General features: G+C 42.5%; 1 protein-coding gene across 1 annotated transcript; it reads left to right on the top strand.

Annotated features, from left to right (window-relative positions):
• Positions 1-14,125: 14,125 nt before the first annotated feature.
• LOC112245481 (transcription factor 21-like) lies at positions 14,126-18,259 on the top strand. Its single transcript, XM_024413604.2, has 2 exons — positions 14,126-14,907; positions 16,601-18,259. The coding sequence occupies exons 1-2, from the start codon at positions 14,328-14,330 to the stop codon at positions 16,636-16,638; spliced, it is 618 nt and encodes a 205-aa protein (XP_024269372.1). The 5' UTR covers positions 14,126-14,327; the 3' UTR covers positions 16,639-18,259.
• Positions 18,260-19,485: the final 1,226 nt, after the last annotated feature.

Below are 19,485 nucleotides of genomic sequence, written 5' to 3'. Positions count from 1 at the left end.
AAGACTGAGCGAATGAGATGATCGGGTCAGATGAACCTATTTAAGTAACCTAACCTAAGTTAGAGATGTGTCCATTCAGACAGTCACTATTGTCTCCTAGTTCTCAACAACATATTCACCCTCCTCCACCTCCTCTGTGTACTATCCTTGCTTCATTCTCTGCCATTTTCGTTCACACACACACTTCCACGCTGGATACGTTTACTCCACTCAGACCCTTTAAGAGCAGCAGGGTGACAATGCAAAGCAAAATTCCCTTTCTCAACTCCGCCCGGCAACAAAGCCAGTCAGACGATCATTAGTTTGATAATGTGTGCACCGGCCTCTTTCTGTGGTGACCTCAGAAGCCCTTGTGGCTATCTCCTGAGGGCTGGGTGCCCCTGTGTGTGAAGGCACCAGGACCCCATAAGGTCTTTATTCCATTAAGGTGAAGTGGAGAGAGGGGACTGGGTTATATGTAGCCGCTATACTATTCACAACTGGCCTGATTAACAGGCGTGTCCCCATAGAGGATCGCTATAGAGTACACTATACACTCACTCCCTGGGTCCAGGGTGAAATGGCTGACCCACTCGTCCACTGTCACACAGCTTGCCTGTGTCTGGCTATGTGTTGTTGTTTTTTTACACGTTTTCAATTGGCCAGAGAGCGCTGAACCCTGTGAACTGTTGTGTCCCCACTAAGGAAACAGGGAGAAGGGGGAATAATAGAAGGGGACATAGATGAAACGGGGAGACAGAATCTTTCAATTGATATCTTGTGTAGACACACACACACACTCATATTGTTCTAATTCAGGACCCCACTTTATGGGGATGATGCCTTTTCCAGAAGCCAGGGAGGACTGTACAAAAGTTCCAATGAGAGTATGTGGCTGCATGTGTCTCAGACTGTGGTTGTGTTCAGAGGGTCTTGTGTAGATCCATACACATACATGAGCACGCAGACACACACCAAATTTAACACACTCCTAGTGCTACTTGAGCATATGACCGTTTTTCCCAATGGATTTGGCATATTTCTAGAGACAAAGTTCCACATTCTTCAAGTTAAAGTCATCCAAATGGACACTGTTTCCACTGCGGATCAGAAAGTGACATAGCTCCCCACCATTGCAGAGACCTTGTTTCCCCTTCGTCCTTAAACAGGTGCAGCAAGGCCTGGAAACCAGATCATGTTGACTCGGGTGCATTCAGGAAGTGATTTTGGCCATGGCGTGGTTCTCCGCCAATCACATTCATTGTGTGTAGATTGATAAGGAAAATGTTTCATGTAATCCATTTTAGGATAAGACTGTAACATAACAAAATATGGATTTTTTTAAATGAATGCACTGTATAGTCCAAAGGTAGAAAAACATGATTTTAGGAAGGGTACGTTTTGTCTTTATAGGGTATCACCACAACTGTTTCTTGTAAGTATTAAAAATGTACCTATACTATAGACAGGTTGGTTGTTTAGCAAAAGAACATGTGCAACTATGGGGCAAAACAGACTGGGTTGGCTTAGACGGGTGACAACATGTGAACTATATTTAGTCTCCAAATGTTTATTGAAAGAATAAACACATTTGCACAATGAGCCCTTGTTGTCTCTCAAATACATTGTTTTAGTTGTTGGTTAGATAGCAAGCGAATTTGAGCCATATTAGCAGAACCATCAGTCAAAACACCTCAAAACAAGACATGGTATCAATAACAAGCGACAATAAGCCACCTATGATTCCCCACATGGCAGCTTTTTGCCATTTTTTTCTAGCTATCTGACCATTCAGAATCATAACAATGCAGGCCTTTTGACCCAATCAATGTGCACACATAAATGCTGTGATACTGTCAGCCAACCCTTCTATAGACCACTTAAACTGGTAAAACACTTCAAATCACGGGTGGCCAAAAATAACGAGCTGAATTGCCATGCCCTCACTAAGCAATGCCTCCAATATAATTTCTCAGTGTGCCTTGCCTTTTCGAGTGAATTGTAGAGTTACCACCCATGATTATATTTGTTAGTGACATGGGTGTGGTATTTTGTTACGGCTTTCTTCCGTCGAAGGAGAGTCGGACCAAAATGCAGCGTGGTTAGTACGATACATCTTTAATGAATACGAATACGAACAATACAAAAACAACAAACGGAATGTGAAAACCTATACAGCCTGTCTGGTGACAACTAACACAGAGACAGGAACAATCACCCACAAACACACAGTGAAACCCAGGCTACCTAAATATGGTTCCCAATCAGAGACAACGAGAATCACCTGACTCTGATTGAGAACCTCAGGCAGCCATAGACTATGCTAGACACCCCTACTCAGCCACAATCCCAATACCTACTAAAACCCCCAATACCACAACACAAAATAACCCCATGTCACACCCTGGCCTGACCAAATAATTATATAAACACAAAATACTAAGACCAGGGCGTGACAGAACCCCCCCCCCCCAAGGTGCGGACTCCCGGCCGCACACTAAAACCCATAGGGGAGGGTCCGGGTGGGTGTCTGTCCACGGTGGCGGCTCCGGCTCGGGACGTGGACCCCACTCCAACCAAGTCGTAGTCCCCCTGTAACGCGTCTTTTGATTGGCGACCCTCGCCGCCGACCTAGGTCTAATAACACTCACCAAGGACCCCACTGGATTGAGGGGCAGCTCGGGACTGAGGGGAAGCTCGGGACTGAGGGGAAGCTCGGGACTGAGGGGAAGCTCGGCACTGAGGGGAAGCTCGGCACTGAGGGGAAGCTCGGCACTGAGGGGAAGCTCGGCACTGAGGGGAAGCTCGGCACTGAGGGGAAGCTCGGCACTGAGGGGAAGCTCGGCACTGAGGGGAAGCTCAGCACTGAGAGGAAGCCCAGTATTGAGAGGAAACTCAGGCAGGTAGTAGGCTCTGGCAGATCCTGGCTGACTGGCGGATCTGGAAGATCATGGCTGACTGGCGGATCCTGGCTGACTGGCGGATCTGGAAGATCCTGGCTGACTGGTGGATCCTGGCTGACTGGCGGATCTGGTTGCTCCATGCAGACTGGCAGCTCTGGCTGCTCCATGCAGACTGGCAGCTCCGGCTGCTCCATGCAGACTGGCAGCTCTGGCTGCTCCATGCAGACTGGCAGCTCTGGCTGCTCCATGCAGACTGGCAGCTCTGGCTGCTCCATGCAGACTGGCAGCTCTGGCAGCTCCATGCAGACTGGCAGCTCTGGCTGCTCCATGCAGACTGGCAGCTCCATGCAGACTGGCAGCTCTGGCTGCTCCATGCAGATTGGCAGCTCAGGCTGCTCCATGCAGGCTGGCAGCTCTGGCTGCGCTGAACAGGCAGGAGACTCCAACACCGCTGTAGAGGAGGAAGGCTCTGGCTGCGCTGAACAGGCGGGAGGCTCCGGCAGCACTGTAGAGGAGGAAGGCTCTGGCTGCGCTGAACAGGCGGGAGGCTCCGGCAGCGCTGTAGAGGAGAAAGGCTCTGGCTGCGCTGAACAGGCGGGAGGCTCCGGCAGCGCTAGAGAGGAGGAAGGCTCTGGCTGCGCTGAACAGCCGGGAGGCTCCGGCAGCGCTAGAGAGGAGAAAGGCTCTGATAGCGCTAGACAGGCGGGAGACTCCGGCAGCGCTGGAGATGAGAAAGGCTCTGGCAGCGCTGAACAGGCGAGGCGCACTGAAGGCCTGGTGCGTGGTGCTGGCACTGGGTAGAGGACATGCACAGGAAGCCTGGTGCGGGGAGCTGCCACCGGAGGACTGGTGTGTGGAGGTGGCACTGGATAGACCGGACCGTGCAGGCGCACTGGAGCTCTTGAGCACCGAGCCTGCCCAACCTTACCTGGCTCGATGCCCACTCTAGCCCGGCCTGGTATGTACCGCACCGGGCTATGCACCCGCACTGGAGACACCGTGCGCTCCACAGCATAACACGGTGCCTGCCCGTTCTCTTTAGCCCCCCGGTAAGCACAGGAAGTTAGCGCAGGTCTCTTACCTGGCGTAGCCATACTCCCTGTGAGCCCCCAATACATTTTTGGGGCTGACTCTCGGGCTTCCATCTGCGTCGCCGTGCTGCCTCTTCATACCAGCGCCTCTCCGCTTTCACCGCCTCCAGTTCTTCTTTGGGGCGTCGATATTCACCAGGCTGTGCCCAGGGTCCTTTTCCGTCCAATATTTCCTCCCAAGTCCAGAAGTCCTTTGATCGCTGCTCCTCACGATAAACAGGGGAGTTGGCTCAGGTCTGAACCCTGACTCTGCCACACTCTCCCCGAGCCCCCCCCAAGAAATTTTTGGGGCTGACTTTCGGGTTTCCTTGCCAACCGTGTTCCCTCGTATCGTCGGCTCCTATCTCCGGCTGCCTCTGCTCTCCTAAGTGCCTCCACCTGTTCCCATGGGAGGCGATCTCTTCCAGCCAGTATCTCCTCCCAAGTGTAACAACCTTTGCCATCCAAAACGTCTTCCCATGTCCATTCCTCCTTTCGCTGCTTCTGCTGTCGCTGCCTGTCACCACGCTGCTTGGTCCGGGTGTGGTGGGTGATTCTGTTACGGCTTTCTTCCGTCGAAGGAGAGTCGGACCAAAATGCAGCGTGGTTAGTACGATACATCTTTAATGAATACGAATACGAATACGAATACGAATACGAATACGAACAATACAAAAAAAACAACAAACGGAATGTGAAAACCTATACAGCCTGTCTGGTGACAACTAACACAGAGACAGGAACAATCACCCACAAACACACAGTGAAACCCAGGCTACCTAAATATGGATCCCAATCAGAGACAACGAGAATCACCAGACTCTGATTGAGAACCTCAGGCAGCCATAGACTATGCTAGACACCCCTACTCAGCCACAATCCCAATACCTACTAAAACCCCCAATACCACAACACAACACAAAATAACCCCATGTCACACCCTGGCCTGACCAAATAATTATATAAACACAAAATACTAAGACCAGGGCGTGACATATTTATTGATTTTAAATCCTATGGCCTTCACCAAATGAGTTACTAGGTGAATGTTATCGTTAACATTTTACTCTTTATGACAATATATTACATAACTCAAATAGCCTGATTGTGAGGCCTAGCTTTCCCCTAATACAGTGGCCAAAACTCATTGTTTACAGGTCACATCAGGCCTGCAAGTAGGGTTGGAAAATTACATCAACTTTCCTCAAACGCCCAGATTTTCCAGAAATTCTGGTTGAAGGATTCACGATTTCCTGCTTATTCCCTACCGTTTACAGGAATCTTCCAACTGTGGGAATTTTGTGAAAGTTACCAGAAACCTGCCTGCAAGTCTCATTATGCTGGCTTGCAAAGTGATGTGTAATTCATATTGTAATCCATCCAGAGTTAGGATATACAGTGTCTTGCACAAGTATTCACCCCCCTTGGCATTTTTCCTATTTTTCTGCATTACAACCTGTAATTTAAATGGATTTTCATTTGGATTTTGTGTATGTAATGGACATACACAAAATAGTCCAAATTGGTGAAGTGACATGAAAATATTACTTGTCTCAAAAAATTATAAAAAATTAATAACGGAAAAGTGGTGCGAGCATATGTATTTACCCCCTTTGCTATGAAGCCCCTAAATAAGATCAGGTGCAACCAATTACCTTCAGAAGTCACATAATTAGTTAAATAAAGTCCACATGTGTGCATTCAAAGTGTCACATGATCTCAGTATATACATATTTTCTGAAAGGCCCCAGAGTCGGCAACACCACTAAGCAAGAAAAAAAGAAGCAAACACGTTTGGTGTTCGCCAAAAGGCATGTGGGAGACTCCCCAAAGGTACTCTGGTCAGATGAGACAACAATGTAGCTTTTTGGCCATCAAAGCAAACGCTATGTCTGGTGCAAACCCAACACCTCTCATCACCCCGAGAACAACATCCAGTGAAGCATGGTGATGGCAGCATCATGCTGTGGGGATGTTTTTCGTAGGCAGGGAGTGGGAAACTGGTCAGAACTGAAGGAATGATGGATTGCGCTAAATACAGGGAAATTCTTGAGGGAGACCTGTTTCAGTCTTCCAGAGATTTGAGACTGGGACAGAGGTTCACCTTTCAGCAGGACAATGATCCTAAGTATACTGCTAAAGCAACACTTGAGGGGTTTAAGGGGAAACATTTAAATGTCTTGGAATGGCCTAGTCAAAGCCCAAACCTCAATCCAATTCAGAATCTGTGGTATGACATAAATATTTCTTCCTAGGTTTTGGCCTTTCTAGGGAGTTTTTCCTAGCCACCGTGCTTCTACACCTGCCTTGCTTGCTGTTTGGGGTTTTAGGCTGGGTTTCTGTACAGCACTTTGAGATATCAGCTGATGTACGAAGGGCTATATAAATACATTTGATTTGATTATTGCTGTACACCAGCGGAACCCATCCAACTTGAAGCAGCTGAAGCAGTTTTGCCTTGAAGAATGGGCAAAAATCCCAGTGGCTAGATGTGCCAAGTTTATAGAGTCATACCCCAAGAGACTTGCAGCTGTAATTGCTGCGAAAGGTGGCTCTACAAAGTATTGACTTTGGGGGGTGAATAGTTATGCACACTCAAGTTTTCTGGGGTTTTTTGCCTTATTTCTGGTTTGTTTCACAATAAAAAAATATGTTGCATCTTCAAAGTGGTAGGCATGTTGTGCAAATCACATTATACAAACTCCCCAAAAATCTATTTTAATTCCAGGCTTGTAAGGCAATAAAATAGGAAAAATGTCAAGGGGGTAAATACTTTTTTAAAACAGTTGGATTTTTTATTCACCTGCAACTTGCATTCAGAATGACTGCAAGGGTTTGAAACTTTGTGTGGCCCTAAGGCATTTAAATTGGAACAACCATTTCCGTAACAGGTGCAAATAATCTAACTAATTGATTGGATTAGATTAGAAAAATATATGTTATTTATCTTTGTCAATGCATGTACATGCAAAAACACAGATATTTGAATTAAAATTGTAATTGAATTCAATAAAATTAATTGACATTCAAATGGGTCATTTATTCCATACATCCTTATGCTGTCACGCCTGCTCCCGCTCCCCCTCTCTCGTGCTCGAGGGCACCAGACTGCCCATCATTACACACACCTGTCACCATCATTACGCGCATCAGCGCTCATTGGACTCACCTCGACTCCTTCACTTTGTTGATTGCCCCTCTATATCTGTCTGTTCCTCAGTTGGTTCCCCATGTCAGCATTATTGTTGCAATGTTTGTTCCCCCTGTCCAGACACTGTTCTTGTTTTGTTATATGTCAGTTTGTTTCATTAAATGTTCAGTCCCTGTACTTGCTTCTCGTGTCCAGTGTCTGTCCTTACATGTTTATTTTGACAGATGTAAATGTCACCAATAATATGTTTAACATGTTCTTTAAACATTTCATTTTTAAAACTCCTCCTAATAATTTTGTAGTTTATGGATAATAATTCATAATTCACTTAAATGTTGATAAATATTAGGGAGAAAATACATTTCTCAGAATGCATTAGATCAAACACTAGAGAATGGAAGGGAGCAGCCTAACATATCATGGCAAAAATACAAACCAAATACTGTTTGACATCTTTAATCAAGATAATATGTGATGGCCCATCCCAATTGGGCCTTTTGTAAAACAAAATCAGATTCTGTGCTCTAGAATGGTATTTCATACACTGATTTGAGGAAGCATGGAAAGTTATGCTGCTTTAAAAATGTATAAACTTTTGTTATCCCACTTAGGAGACATGTTGGAGAAATTGCCCTTGAAAGATTTTGTTGAGCGCTAGAGTGCTCTTCTTTGTTTGCATCCATTCAGCATCACTAGGACCCTCTTAACCCATACCCATTCATCTCTGTCGTCCTTTCCTGCAGTCAATGACCAAAGGTGCCCTGTTTGGCCTCATGGGTGGAATGTTATTCATATTTTTCAGAATGAATAAAGATGTGTTATTTTTTATGCCGAAAATTTGTTAAAAAAACTGTCAAACAGTTTTGTTATATTTCAGTCTTCTGAGATGTATATAAAGTGTAATGGGATGTAAACTCAAAATGAAATACATTTCAACTCTATATCTAACATGGCACAGGTGTCTTCTTTTTTTAAGCCCATAACCATGTGCGTGACCATGATTCAGCCCACTACAGTAAAATTAAGGATTCACATGTTAAACACATGGCGAACCATCAGCATAGTCAACCCATCCATTATATCAGCTAATCATGGCTAGCCAGGAAGGATCCTGTCTTTCTCCTTATATAGCACAATGCTGTCTCCTACACTACGCCCAGAATTTAACATTTGTGTTCATATTTAAGGATCCCATTCAAGTTTGTAATTAAGGTACATGAAAGTGCACGTGTTTAAGAAGGCAGTTCTGCAGTAACAACAAAAATTCTATCGGATTTCATATGCCGGGTGATGACCTTCCCTTTTCTGCTACGCAAGGGTAAAGATCAGTACCATCAAGAGTAGGGTACACAAAATATGTTTATACCCTGAGAAATTGAAATGTACCTTAACCGTGCATCGAGAGTGAGTGTGATGATTGTGCCTTTTATATTCAAAATATTGGGTACAAAAATGTCCCATTACGCTAGATTATCTGCACATGTACCCTGAAAAGGTACCGAACAGTACCATGTGAGATCATTATGTGTACCTCTGAAGGTACATTATGTGCATTATTTTGCTTCTGTATACCCAGAGAACAACATCGTACTATTATTTCTAAGAATGTGGGGTAAAACTAGGCTTTCAAATCAAATCAAAATGTATTTGTCACATGTGCCGAATACAACAGGTGTACAGCTTACAGTGAAACGCTTACTTACACGCCCTTAACCAACAATGCTTTAAGAAGTTTCAAAAAATTTTTTTAGCACTGTTACACTGTGTATATGGGACCACACTTTCAGTGTTGATTTAACACTGGAGAATCTGCTGTGTATGTACATGTACAGTATGTGTATGCGCCCAAATGTGTGTCTTGTTGCCTTGCACTCCATTTGAACAAACTTTACTCTGGTCGGTAAATTGACAAGTCAGTAATAAACAATAGGAAATTACATAATTACACAAAACCCAATAATCTTGTCATTGATTAAAATGCACATTACTCCAAGGAACATGAAAGAACAGCTGTGGTGGGAATCGATATTGAGAGGCTGTGTTTCTAATTCACCGTTTTCATTAAGTTCCTTGTTTTCTTCAAAATAACTCCCAAGTCGAGACAACTTCAAAACCAGCCACTAATTGCAGCCAGATGTGTTTATGCACCGGTTCCAATACGTTTTCTACTTTCCAGCCTGCCTAAAAGTCTGGCGAATTCGGATGTGCCTGACCCGCCCTACTTGGCAAATGCAGTAAGATCCTTATAAAATGGCAACATTTATAGCCACGGGAAGTAGTTTGGGGGGTGGGGTGCTGGGATTTTTTTTTTTGCTGAGGGGGGATGCATCATTTTTGTTGTTTGTTTCCTACATGTATTTTAGTGTTAACCAGCATTTGTAACATCAAAACAGTTGTGGAATATTAAAATACTTGCTTGATATATGTTTTCCAGTTTATTGAATTACTTTGCAAATGGAACTTGTTTCTATGTGAGAACTGAAATGGTCTATTCATTCCTTTTCCATTTCAGTAGACATTCTTAAGATGAGAAAACAGAATAAACCCACACACGGCTCTCGCTAGTATCACTGCTCTTTGTTAAGCTTTACGTAGACACTCTTCTCCAGAACAACTTATAGTAGTGAGTGCATACATTTTCATACTTTTTCGTACTGGTCCCCTGCGGGAATCTAACCCACAACCCTAGCATTACAAGCGCCATGCTCTACCAATGTACATTTTTGAGGACAGGGTTTTGTTCTTTCTAGATTCCATTAAATTGACAATCGCCGAGAAAGGGACATGGCAACAACTCTTACAATTCCAACTATTGAACCCTGCAAGATACTATCCTTAACTATACAACAACCTTTTTTGCCAAAGCAGAGATGAAAAAAATAAAATGTTTGCCAGCACTACAGACATCTACTGTATATCGGTCTGCTAGTAAAGACCCAGTGCACTACTTTAGTGAATGTTTGATTTAGTTTTGTTTCATGTCCCTCTATCTGGACTGTTCAGGGTTGGGTAGGTTACTTTATAAATGTAATCAGTTACAGTTATTAGTTACCTGTCAAAAATTGCAGTCAGTAACGTAATGTTTGGGTTACCCAAAATGTAGCAATGTAGGCCTAATCTGATTACTTCCAGTTATTTTTGGATTACTTTTCCCTTAGAGGCATTTAGAAGAAAACTTGTGGTCAGATTCACTCACGTGGAACAAACTTAAACTTGCGTCTTTATTCAATGCTGAATTGAATGTCATTGAGAAAACAGAAAGGTGTCCTAATGTTTTTTTCCCGCATACATCTTTTCTGAATTTAGTATTTTTTTGTAATCAGTTACTCCCCAACCATGGGCCTGTTATCGTTAGTGTTGTTCAGACAAACTAGACAGACCTTAAAGGCATCATCCTTCGCCAACAGGTGACAGTGAATCTTTGCCATTTGCGGGCAATGAAAATGAAAAACAACTGAAAGCAGACCGTGGCTTTATTTGAATACATATTGTTAGCCGCATAGAGCAAGTCCTGTATTTGACAGCCGTGTCCTTCACTGCAATCCAAACCTGGCCCGTCAGCTGCGCACGACCTACGTCTGTCTGGCAGAAGGTTCTGACAAGCCCTCACTCGCTGGGCTGTGCTTCAGGTCAAGAGCAGCGGAAATTATTCATAGTTCTCAGTTTTCACCATAACACCTTGATTCATTTGAATAAGTATGTTTGCAATCGAAATCCTATGCTGTTTTGCCAAGATAATACATGGCTTGGCTTTCTAATCCTCCCTGTCTGGCGGTGGAAAGGAAGTCTACTGTGTGTAGCGCCTCAGTAGGCTAATTAAAAGACCATTTCTGACTGAGGACAGAATTCAACAGAACTGTACTTTTGGAAAATAATCCAGATTTCTCTTCCACTATTACAAATATATTAAAATATGATTTATAAAATGAGCGTTTCATAAGGAAAAGATGGTTAGGCCTATGGCTATGTTAGGTAGCCTACATTAGGGCTATAGCCTGTAGGTCGTATGTAGGCCTATGCTGGTGACAATAGGTTAATAGCCTACGTCAGAGGCACAACAAGAGAGGAAAGGAATGTTGACTTGACGCCAAAACTTTAGTCATATATACTTACCCCGCATTTCCAAAATTACGCAAGCGTTTCTGACTATAAAACCTTTTTATGAGCTTTTAACTGTGTAAAAACAAGACGCTGAGCTCAATAGAAAAGCACTCATTAATCAAGTCGTTTTACTTTGAAACGCACCTTGTAGGAAATAACAAACATCCCACTGTTTCCACATCATTTCAACCAAAAGTTTCAACGTGATGACGTTAAATCAACGTGGAAAACTGAATGGATTTGACAAAAAGTAATCAATGTTAGGGAATTTCATTTTTTTTTTTTAACTCACATGTTATCTTAAACCCAATGACAAGATGACATGTTTTCTTGATTTCACATTGCAACCACGTTAGGTGAAACGTCAACCAAATGTAAATCAAAACTAGATGTTGAACTGATGTCTCTGCCAAGTGGGATTGAAGTAGTCAGTTCATTAATAACTTGTTAAATGTAATATTGTAATTCGATCATTGAGAAATAAATGTTGTTTTTCTTTTTTCCCCCAACGTTGAAGTAAGCATAGAAAAAGACAAAATATAAAAATCAATTAAACATGTTTGTGAGGGGGGGGAATCCATCGATATTTGTATATTTGTATCATGTCCATATCCTTTTGGCATGCTAATTTGCCAAATATGTGCACGTCAATACATCTGAGCGCAGTTACTTAAAGTGACTTTCTAGTCATTACTCAAACCGATATACTCACTGTTACCCCATAGGGGGTCCAGATTTAAGTTGTATCAGCTTGAACATTTTGAGTAACGCCCCCACAAATCCACGCCTCCGACATAATTTCCCAGTGAGCCTTGCCTTTTCGAGAGAATTGTAGAGTTACCACCCATGACTGTATTTGTTAGTGAGCCAGCATAGTGTGACTTGCAGGTAGTGTTGGAAAATTCTGGTAACTTTCCCAACATACCCAGATATACACAAAATCCTGGTTTAACGGGTTTCCAAGAATCTTCTAAAAGGGATGTGTGGAAACTAGGGAAATTTACCAGAATTTTGCAACCCTACCGGCAAGTCACATTATGCTGGCTTGCAAAGTGATGTGTAATTCCTATTGGAATCCAGCCAGAGTGAGGCTATCCAACAGTTGACAGTATTCACCCACAACCTGCATTCATAATGACTACCAGGCCTAGGAACAATGTGAGGAGACGACCTAAGCCATTTATATTGGAAAAGCCATTTCAGTAAAGGGTGAAGAAAAAAAAAATCTTACTAAATGATTGGAGAAGTTTATAAAACTGTATGCTATTTATCTTTGTGTTGCATAAGATGAATCAATCAATCACTCAACGTACATGCAAAGACACAGATAAAAACAATTCCCAAAAAATCTACCCGCAGCAAGAGCATGTTGCTAAAAAAAAAGAAGTGAATTTGTTATGATAACTTAAAACATTTTTTGTGATTTGACTTCTCATTAAGTTTTGAGTCAGTGGCACGTTTGAAGTAATAATGACTTTTCATTGACTTTGAGTTAAACTTGCTTGAAGTATTTGAGTGAAAAATGCCTTTGAGTTTACAGTTCATGATATGCTTAAAGTGGCACTCCGGGCTCCTTTTTTCCCCTCATTTAACAACTGATTTACTTAACAAAAGGCACATCTCAATAGGTGGTCCAGGTATGTTATGACATACAGTAGCACAAGAAAGTGTGTGGGCCTTTTTAATTTTTTTTGTACTCTATTGCTCCTCAATTGTTCCTTAAGCAAGGGGAAGGCTGAAGACATCACAGATTCACATCAAACCAACTCCTTGAATGCCCCACTCTTTGAAATGATCAGGTGTGTCTAAAAACAACAAAAAACAGTATTTTTCGCTAAACTTTAGCGTGTTTACTTTACTGTAGGCCTATTTATTCTTGGGATATCGCTTTTCAACAGTAAAAATTCAAAAATCGCTAGAGGATGTGTCTTGGTACTCTAACCACTAAAAGAGACAGCAGGCTTGATTTCTGTGTTTGCAATGTCAAACACTCCCATTTCAACAAGCATGGTTGAAGGCTGGTAACATCAAAACCTTATGTTAGGAAATATAAACATGATTTAGTAAATAGGCGGCAGACACAACATATCATTACATTTAGCATAATTAGATGCCATATCATCCGTCATAGGCCTAATACAAATCATATAATATGCGAATCAACTTGTTTTAGCAGACCAAAATAATCCCGTACGAATGAATAAGAAGTGTTGTTTCAACTTGCTTTAATTGTTGTTTTCGAATAGCAATTATTTTAGACATGCAAAATAACAAACAAAATGCAATAGCCAAGTTGATGCATGCAAATAATATAGAGACTGACTTGCATGACACAAAATTCAGTTTTTCTAAAATATGGGCTACGAAAGATCCTTACATTTAAAATTCCATCTGCATTTAAAATGTTAAATCTGTATTTAAAATTTCATCTGTACCAACTTCAACTAACAAAAAAAATGTGTCTTACATTGCTTGTTTTGTAGGCCTATCAACATTAATGAACATTACATCCGGGGGGCTATGTGGTTTGATAATTAAGAGTGCTATCATACGTTTCTGACAGTATTGTGTGGCGCGAGCTGAGTACTAATTATAAAGCTATTCTATTCAGATGCCACCCGGTTGAGCAAGTGCTACACGCGGGGCAAAACTGAGAAAGAGCCCTCTCAAGGAACGAATGTAAAATAGTCATTTTCTTTGTAGATATTAGGATACTCTTTGCTCGTTGTATAGGGAACAATTTGAGGGAAGTTTATAATTGCAAGATCAACTGATTCCTTTGTATCTCCAACTCCGCTTTTTAATAGGCAATGAGTGATCTATTAGGAGGGGGCATGTTTCCTAATGAGGTCCTTTTCAGCCTTTAGAAAATGCGTGAACCCCCTGCCGCCAGACATGGAAATCCAGGAACTATTTAATCCTTGAGATGTGTCACTGTGAGTGTCACACAGTCCAGAGATTACAGGTGACAGGTAGTGCACACCCGACGGTTCCCACAAGCACTTTATTTTGAACTAGGCACCGATGTCTGAACAACAACTTATTTTGTGCAGCAGGCTACACGTTTTCTCCTGCAGGGTGAACACAGCTTGTTGAATCAAATTGAAAAGTAAGATTTAAAAAATGGAAGATATATTATTTGACTTGGATCAAGATGGCACTACAGACTTTGCCTTCTGGGGCCAGATGGACCCTAACTTCCAGTTCCAGGCCCAGTTGGACACTCTCCTCTTTGACTGCACCGCGGTCACGGGCCAGCTTTCGCCCTGGTCCTCGTTCGGTGGCCAGTCCATGTTTCCTGACGCACAGATGACCTTCACCGACCTGGACTCGCAGTCTCCCGGCCTTGGAGCCAGTGCTGAAGTGGACAGCTCCTCTGTGGACGAGCCCCACGAGATGAGCAAGCGCAGGCAGCGGCGGTTCGTGCCCCATCATCCGTACAAGATCCAGCGACACGCCGCTAACATCCGGGAGAGGAAGAGGATGCTGAGTATCAATTCTGCTTTCGAAGAGCTAAGGTGCCACGTGCCAACATTTCCCTATGAGAAGCGCCTGTCTAAGATTGATACACTGAGATTGGCCATTGCCTACATTGCCCTCCTGAGAGAGATACTGATTTCCGGTTGCGACCCCAAGTCGTACGTGGACGAATGCATGAAGAATGGTTACAAGAATCAAACCAATGCCATTTGGAACACAAGCGGTGAGCAGATAATACAAATTGCCTAATTACCGATATATAGAACCATTTTAGATTATGCAATGAGATTACAGTCATACACAATTTGATTCGTTGCTTGTACAATTACATTTGGAATCTCTTCCATTCAAAGATTGAACGGCTAAATAGAAACGGGTGCAATAGATCCTACAGAAGGCCTAAACTAGCCCAAACTTACCTACAACATGAGAAAACATAGCCAAACATCTGTCAATTTAAAATGATGTGTTTGCTCAAATTGTCTCATATGTTCATTCAACTAGAAAGTAGTATTTGGCCATCTTTCCTCAACAACAAAAAAAGGCTGTGGAGCTAATTACACACACAGTGCTTTTAACATACAAAGTGCATGTTCATTTATACAGCAATTAATGATCAACATGCCCTCACCTGGGATTTGAACTCACAAACGGTTGGTTCACAGCATTCCAATCTTCCTGCTATGCCACCATATCTGTGTCAGTGACAGCTTTCACCTTTATTGCTAAACTTCGCACTTCAAAGTAGACCTCAGCTCTGTTAAAAGTACCCTCAAGGAAAACTGTTAAGGAGTAACATTAAAATAGAGTAATATGCCCCACCGATATTAGATAACTAAACAAACTAAACGGAAATGGCCAAAATAAGTCAATCAAATCAAAGTAAATCAAATAGCCAGATCAATAACTGACACAGACACGATGACATAGCAGGAAGATTGTAATGCCACGAAGCAAGAAGTTGTGAGTTAAATCCCAAGGTGAGGACATGTTGAATAATGGTACTGTATAAATGAACATGCACAATGTCAACGAGTGTTATATATGTCACGCTGAAAACATTGTATTTTAACAGCACTGTGTATGTGTTACCAGTTGCACAGCCTTTTTTAGTTACGCACAAATAATAATTTCTAGTTGAATGAACATAAGTTATGAGACAAGTTGAGCAAAAACATACTTTTAAATTGACTGAATTGATGCCTACATTTTCTCAAGTTGGAGCTAAGTTTGGGCCAAGATTTCTTTGGGTCCAGGTAACATTTGGTCCGAAAACGAATAATTATTATTTTAAGTGTGGTACTGAAGAAACTCCAGCAATATGTCCACCCACTATACATGGATGGAATTACAGTAAATGTATACTTTACTATACTTGGAATTATAGTTTTACAACCAATACTACATGCATGGCCCATATGTTTTGTGACTTCAAATTGGGCCTGGGACAGTACCAAACCCCATTCACGAAATTGCAAACAACACACAGGATAAACCCAAGGAAGGATGACGTATCCTACCAAGTGTTTAAAATTACATTAGCACGAGGAGAGGGAGAGCATATGCTAATGGTTGACAGCCAACTCCAAAGATCATTGGCTCTGAATTGAGTTTGTGTCACTTAAACAGCTTGCTTTGTTTGTTTGTTGTGTGTGTGTCGTCGTCCCCCCCCAGCTGTCTTTTTCTTTGGCGTGGGTGCACAAAAGCTCCCTTTGCCAGAGCACAAGTATTGTCACTGCACTCAATGGTTGCCTATTTACTTTAGTTAACCAATTCTGTGGGGCTTCACTTCAACCATTCGGAGGGGGCATTGAGGAGTGAGTGTACCCCTTTGCTCGGACCTGCGACTTAAACGATCATTAAAATGTATTTAAAGACTCATGTTTGCCTTGCTTTTGTCCCCCGTCTCACTCTAGATCTGACAGCCCGGCTCTCATGGATAAAGTGGGATTAACTCAGGATGGAGCAACCCAAGTACGTTGGACAGGGGGCTGCTGGCGGGGGATTTATAACCCCCTTCTGTCTTTGTTTCAATGGCAACATCACATCAGGGGCTGAGTGACATCTGCAGACTTCATATCAGTTCATGCACCTTTCTCTGCAGCTAGCCACTCCCCTCACAGCCTTTAATATTTGAATGTGGTAATATTCGATTGGTAATGGAGTGGCAGTGTTTTTCTGGAGTTGCCTGTTGTTTTACAGGGGATGGGGGACCGGGGCCAGACTTAAGCCCATGGGGATGGCATTTCTCACAGGAGACAGAAGCAGCCTGGCATGGGACCGAACGAACCTTGGTCAAACTATTTTTTCTGAGTGTAATACTGAAGTGCCCGTGTGTTCATTTGAAACCATTAGCTGTTGTTCATTGTGTGTGACACCCAAATTTCCCGTAAGTTAATTTAACCTAATTAATTTATGTATTTATTTCATTTGTTTATTTATTTATTAATCATCGAAGAAGAAAAAAAATGTTGTTATTATTATAATTATTTATTTAACTGTTTTCATTTTGATGTGTCGAGCTGTTTAAACTGTATCTTTAATCAATTGACAATCATACATGATTTATTATGTTGTCAAATGGAACGTTTTGATATTCATGATACTTATTATGAATATATGTTGTTTTTGTAGTGTCTGTGAGTATATTGCGGTGAAACTGTAAGGACTGGTGAATGGATTTGTACTCAATGCCAAATCAGGGAATTTCTAACACACTGGCCGTGTGCGAATGCCCATACCTGCATCCTAAATAGTAGGCCATTTGAGCAGTGGTGTAGAGGTGCCTGTAGAAGGGGGCATGCTCTAATTTTGTCCAAAATCTCTGAATGGCCTAAAATGAAAATTCCCATATTGTGCAAGTAGGCTAATACAGTAGGAGGGCTACTACTGAAATATATAAATGAGACTTTCATCTGAGTCAGAAGTTCACAGGTTTCAGATTTCCCAAATTTGTTTCAGGTTTTCACACTCAAATAACACTTTTAATAGAATAACAAGAAAATTGGGGCCCCCTGGGTGGCGCAGCGGTCTAAGGCACTGCATCGGCGTTACTGCAGATCCGGGTTTGAACCCGGGCTGTGTCATAGCCGGCCGCGATCGGGAGACCCATGCACAATTGTCCCAGTGTCGTCTGGGTTAGGAGCGGGTTTGTTTGGCCGGGATGTCCTTGTCCCATCGTGCTCTAGCGACTCCATGTGGCGGCCGGGTGCATGCACGCTGACTTTGGTCGCCAGCTGTACAGTGTTTCCTCCGACACCTTGTTGCGGCTGGCTTCCGGGTTAAGCTAGCATGTGTCAAGAAACAGTGTGGATTGGCTGGGTCGTGCAACTCCGTACAGGAGTTGGTACAATACTGTAACAACCAATTGGATATCATGAAATTGGGGTAAAAAGTACCATTTATTATTATTTTTATGTTCTAAGTCCACAAAAATTCTTAAACCACATAATTTCATACATTTAGATTTTTGAGTGAAGCTACACTTTAATTCAACTGTGCAGGCAAATAATCATGATATCATTCTGCAAGATAGGCATAGGCTACTTTGTAGCTAGTTAACACTTACAGTGCATTCGGAAAGTATTCAGCCCACTTGACTTTTTCCACATTTTATTATGATTCAGCCTTATTCTAAAATTGATGAAATAGTTTTCCCCCTCATCAATCTACACACAATACCACATAATGAAAAAGCAAAAACAGGTTTCTAGAAATTTTTGCAAATCTATATTTAAAAAAAAATGAAATATGACATTTACATAAGTATTCAGACCCTTTACTCAGTACCTTGTTGAAGGGTCTGCATTCAGTACCTTGTATTCAGACCCTTTACACAGTACCTTTGGCAGTGATCACAGCCTCGAGTCTTCTTGGGTATGACGCTACAAGCTTGGCACACTTGTATTTGGGGAGTTTCTCCCATTCTTCTCTGCAGATCCTCTCAAGCTCTGTAAGGTTGGATGGGGAGCGTCGCTGCACAGCTATTTTCAGGTCTTTCCAGATCTCTCTCTTCGATCAGGTTCAAGTCTGGGCTCTGGTTGGGCCACTCAAGGACATTCAGAGGCTTTTATTGGTCAAATACACATATTTACCAGATGTTGTTGCAGGTGTGCCAAATGCTTGTGTTCCTAGCTCCAACAGTGCAGTAGTATCTAACAATTCACAACAATACACACAAATCTAAAAGTTAAAGTAATGGAATTAATAAATATATAAATATTAGATTGAGCAATGTCGGAGTGGCATTGACTAAAATACAGTGGAATAGAATACAGTATAGACATAAGAGTAAAGCAGTATGTAAACATTATTTAAACATTATTAAAGTGACTAGTGCTCCATTATTAAAGTGGCCAGTGATTCCAAGTCTATGTATATAAGGCAGCAGCCTCTAAGGTACAGGGTTGCGTAACCGGGTGGAAGCTGGCTAGTGATGGCTATTTAACAGTCTGATGGCCTTGAGATAGAAGCTGTTTTTCAGTCTCTTGGCCCCAGCTTTGATGCAGCTGTACTGACCTCGCCTTCTGGATGATAGCGGGGTGAACAGGCTGTGGCTCGGGTTGTTGAAGTCCTTGATGCTTTTTTTGGCCTTCCTGTGACATCGGGTGCCATAGGTGTCCTGGAGGGCAGGTAGTTTTCCCCCGGTGATGCATTTGGCAGACCAGACCACCCTCTGGAGAGCCCTGCGGTTGCGAGCAGTGCAGTTGCAGTACCAGGTAGTGATAGAGCCCAACAGGATGCTCTCAATTGTACATCTGTAAAAGTTTGAGGGTTTTAGGGGCCAAGACAAATTTCTTCA

The sequence above is a fragment of the Oncorhynchus tshawytscha genome, linkage group LG03 (genome assembly GCF_018296145.1).
Source record: "Oncorhynchus tshawytscha isolate Ot180627B linkage group LG03, Otsh_v2.0, whole genome shotgun sequence".
Taxonomy (NCBI): Eukaryota; Metazoa; Chordata; class Actinopteri; order Salmoniformes; family Salmonidae; genus Oncorhynchus; species Oncorhynchus tshawytscha.
Note: the sequence above shows the minus strand (reverse complement) of the source record. Positions and strands in the feature narration are given on the sequence as shown.